Source organism: Sinocyclocheilus anshuiensis, unplaced genomic scaffold (genome assembly GCF_001515605.1).
Source record: "Sinocyclocheilus anshuiensis isolate Anshui unplaced genomic scaffold, SAMN03320099.WGS_v1.1 scaffold3874, whole genome shotgun sequence".
Lineage (NCBI taxonomy): Eukaryota > Metazoa > Chordata > Actinopteri > Cypriniformes > Cyprinidae > Sinocyclocheilus > Sinocyclocheilus anshuiensis.
Genome location: NW_015554070.1, coordinates 95,818 through 99,888, shown reverse-complemented (window position 1 = coordinate 99,888; position 4,071 = coordinate 95,818). Strand labels below are relative to the sequence as shown.

At 47.3% G+C, this 4,071-nt stretch overlaps 1 protein-coding gene across 1 annotated transcript; it reads left to right on the top strand.

Moving 5' to 3' along the window:
- The first annotated feature begins 1,661 nt into the window (after positions 1-1,661).
- On the top strand, positions 1,662-3,405 carry rap2b (RAP2B, member of RAS oncogene family). The gene is made up of 2 exons (XM_016460657.1): positions 1,662-2,276; positions 2,904-3,405. The coding sequence occupies exon 1, from the start codon at positions 1,681-1,683 to the stop codon at positions 2,230-2,232; it is 552 nt and encodes a 183-aa protein (XP_016316143.1). The 5' UTR covers positions 1,662-1,680; the 3' UTR covers positions 2,233-2,276; positions 2,904-3,405.
- Positions 3,406-4,071: the final 666 nt, after the last annotated feature.

Genomic DNA, 4,071 nt, shown 5'->3' with positions numbered 1-4,071 from the left:
AGTGAATTATCGCTCCGCTGGATCAGATCTGAACACAGGGCCAGCAGGTGACCATAACTCTGATGATATCTCACACATATCCAAACGGTTGTGAAACTCTGAGCAGGGATGATATAACATGAGATGAGATGAGTTTACGGTAAATCTGAGATGTTTTCTGGTTAGAGTCCAGCGTGACTCATTGAGTTGAGACCAAGCTGCAACCTTCTTTCTGCTCTCTCTCGAGAAACCAACACGGACGTGACTAAAACTGTAATTCATCAACTGGCCGCTAGAGGCTGGCTCCAATAGTGAGTCAGTCCCATAGACTCCCCATGTTAAAATGCCCAACTTTACAGCAGAAAAAAATGTGTTTACAGCCTGGTACAAGAAGTGCTTTTGGTGTATATAGGTAATTTTGCCCTTCATGACAACTGTGCGGGGGGTGAATTTTTTTATAACTCATCCGTTTAAATTATATTAAGCCTTAAAGTTCTGCAAAATTAAGGGCGTGGCCACTTGAGTGACAGGTGGATTGCCGCTGCTGTCACCACCGTCGAGCTAGGTGGGCGTGGCTTCAGCAACCTGCTCCCGCCTCTTTGCCCATTTTCGATTATCCGGGAGTGACGCGCTGCCAAGATGGCGACGGCCGGCTCCGCCCACTTTGAGCTCTTCGGAGACCTACGGGTGACGTCACGGACACTACTTCCATGTTTTTATACAGTCACTGGTTGTGACACATTTTATCAGCTGAGTGTGGTGCACTCTAAAAACACTGTTAAAGGGACAGTGCACCCACAAATGTGCCAAAATGCAACTTTTTATCTCATAATTTTTCCTTGCAATCAAAATTCTCAGAAAAAAAAGTCAGAATTGTGAGATTAAAAGTCACTATTATCTTTTTTTGGTTTTTATTTCATGGTGGGGAAAAAAATGATAGATGTAAACTTGGAATTGCAAGGGAAGAAGTCAGAATTCAGAGTTTAAATCTCACAACTGTGATTTTTTTTCTCAGAATTGTGAGAAAAAAAGTCTGAATTATAAGATAAAAACAATTACACAATTACTTTAATTATTTTGTATTTCCTGCTGGAAACTGGCTTCCGTAGCTATTCATCGTCAGTCATTGTCATGGCATGGAAAGCCCAACCAGTTCAGCATGTTGTGTCCTGCAGAGGGAAGTCCTGTGACAATAACACTGCGCCTGCTATTGAACTGAGCCGATCTGAATAATGGCACTGTTCTTGTCTTCAGCAGAGCTGCTTTAAAGCTGAAACTGGATTTTTTGTCAACTGATGAATTTGGCAACATTATTTCCCGTGTATTAATGTGAAGCTGTATTGTTTGAATAAATGCGAGTCGACAGTAACACAAACAGCTTGGTGTGACTGCGCCTTTAAGAGACGCTCCGCTGGTGACGCGCCGCGGCCGGTGGGCAGGAAGAGTGCGAGAGGCGCGTTGATCGCTCCCGGAGCGCAGACACGGCACACGGTCCGGCGGAATGCGCTTCTAATGCTGGGCCACGGTCCGAAGCAAGGCCATCCTCACCGCAGAACACTCACCGAACGGAGCAGCGGCCGCGCCCGATCCCGGAGACCGGCGGCGAGCGGAATAACGGCGGACTGAAAACAGCAGGGCGGCTCGACACGGGTGCACGAAGAGAGAGAGAGAGAGAGAGACACTGCCCAAGCGCTCAGAGCCATGAGAGAATACAAAGTGGTCGTGTTGGGATCCGGCGGCGTGGGAAAATCGGCGCTGACCGTGCAGTTCGTCACCGGATCCTTCATCGAGAAGTACGACCCGACGATAGAGGACTTCTACCGCAAGGAGATCGAGGTGGACTCGTCGCCGTCGGTGCTGGAGATCCTGGACACGGCGGGCACCGAGCAGTTCGCCTCCATGCGCGACCTGTACATCAAGAACGGCCAGGGCTTCATCCTCGTGTACAGTCTGGTCAACCAGCAGAGCTTCCAGGACATCAAGCCCATGCGCGACCAGATCATCCGCGTCAAGCGCTACGAACGCGTGCCCATGATCCTGGTGGGCAACAAGCTGGATCTGGAGGGCGAGAGGGAGGTGTCTTCCGGGGAAGGCAAGGCGCTGGCGGACGAGTGGAACTGCCCGTTCATGGAGACCTCGGCCAAAAACAAAGGCTCGGTGGACGAGCTGTTCGCGGAGATCGTGCGGCAGATGAACTACGCGTCGGCGCCGCACGGAGACGACCAGTGCTGCGCGTCCTGCGCGATTCTTTAAAACCGAGCGCGACTTCTGGTTTCTCGTTCGCGTTTGTTGCCATGGTGAGAGCGCAAATAACGACGCAGGAGGACAAAACACGACAGACATCGCTTAATTCTGCCGTGGAGGGAAAAGTTCGGCCGAAAACCGAAGTTCTGGCACCTTTCATCGCGAATTAAGAGCTGGCAGAACTTTTAGTTTTGGGGAAACCGTCGCCTTAAAGCAGCCGTTCACCCAAAAACGAGAGTTCTGCTATCATTTATTGTACGAGTTTCGTCTGCTGAACGCAAAAGAAGATGTTTCGAAGAATGTTGGTAACCGAACAGCTGTTAGTCCCCTTAGTATGAAAAAAAGTGCTATGGACCAGAAACGCTTTTCTTTTGTGTTCGGCGGAATACAGATGACAGAACTTTGGTTTTCGGGTCGAACCGTCGCTTTAACTGTCATCAGTATTCCTATAAGTGTCCTACCATGTCTTGCACACGACAACAGAATATTGAAAGCAGTGTTTACATGACAGAATACTTGAATGTTCTGGGATTATATAAATATATGTATAGAGACAAACCGACACGTTTAAATCAGAGGCACTTGAGGGGGTTTGTTTTCAGGTGCCTGGCTGTGTGGTGTTGTCTTTTGCGACGCAGACGAGCGCTAGTAATTAGTTTTTTGTTTGTATTTTATTTTAGAGGTGTGTTGCAGGATTTCTGTTCTGTTGAGGATGAGTGGATCACTCTTCAGGAGTTACAGCACACCACTGATGTCAACACAAGTGTCTTGCACTCTCAACTGGAACTTAAACCCCAGGAACGTGGAGGTTAAAGCGGCTGTGTGTTGCTCATGGACTTGGAAACCCTTGTTGTGAATCGTGCAAAGTATTGCTTTCCGTGACGTCACAATTGAAACCACTCTCACGAGCCACTCCCCATTGAGCGCACGAGGACTTCACTGTTTTGACGCGAGGACGTCGGAGCTTACGCGTCGAGTGCCTTCCAAAAGCCTGTTCCAAGAGTTTAGTGCCAACCTGCAAGAAGTCTCGGTTCAGTGCTTAACTGTTACACTAGCTAATGGTTTCGGGGGTTAACGACGTTTAAAAGGCCTATTGTTTCTTTGTTTTTCTTCTCTAATACAGGTACTGAAGCCCCCAGACTCAAACCACAAACCACTGTCTGTATGAAATCACATGTTTTATTTTGTTTTTAACAAATGTGATGTACCATTGAAATTCTAATCCGATTGTACGTTTAATTTCAGACTAGCGTTTTAACAGCTGTCTGATTGTTTTAAAGAGACTTTTAATACATGCATTTTTAAAAAAACTTCATGCACAGTGTTTGTTTGCCCTCCTTTCATTCGAGAAAGTGAATGCTAACCTGCTCTCTCGTAAGCAGCTGGTGATTCTGCGTAATTTGCGATGGTATTCTGCCGGACAGGTCTGATGTCTACTGCTGTTTGATGACACTGTAAACACATGCAGCGTTGGGCTCGTGTAGCAGGAGGAGCGTCACATTCCTCAGCCGCGTTCTGCTCTGGATAAACGATGACTTAAAGACACACGTTTAGAACTAGCCGTGTTTAAGATCAGGCGTTGGCCGCTGCGCGTAATTACGCATGTGTGACGTCTTCCTGTGCTTCCCACATGTCTTAATGTTGGGTTTTAAGGCTAATACTAAATTTTTCAGTCAAAGGTAATAGCGTCGTCTCTGAGGAGTCACTAGTTGTCTTGCTGGGTGGAGTTCGATATCATTTTAGATGCTTTTGCCACTTTGTATTTAAAAAGTGCTCGATTTGTTAAGTTTTAGCACTTTGCTGGTCAGTATGGGCTAGGCTTATGCAGCGTTTATTGACGTGCTTGTT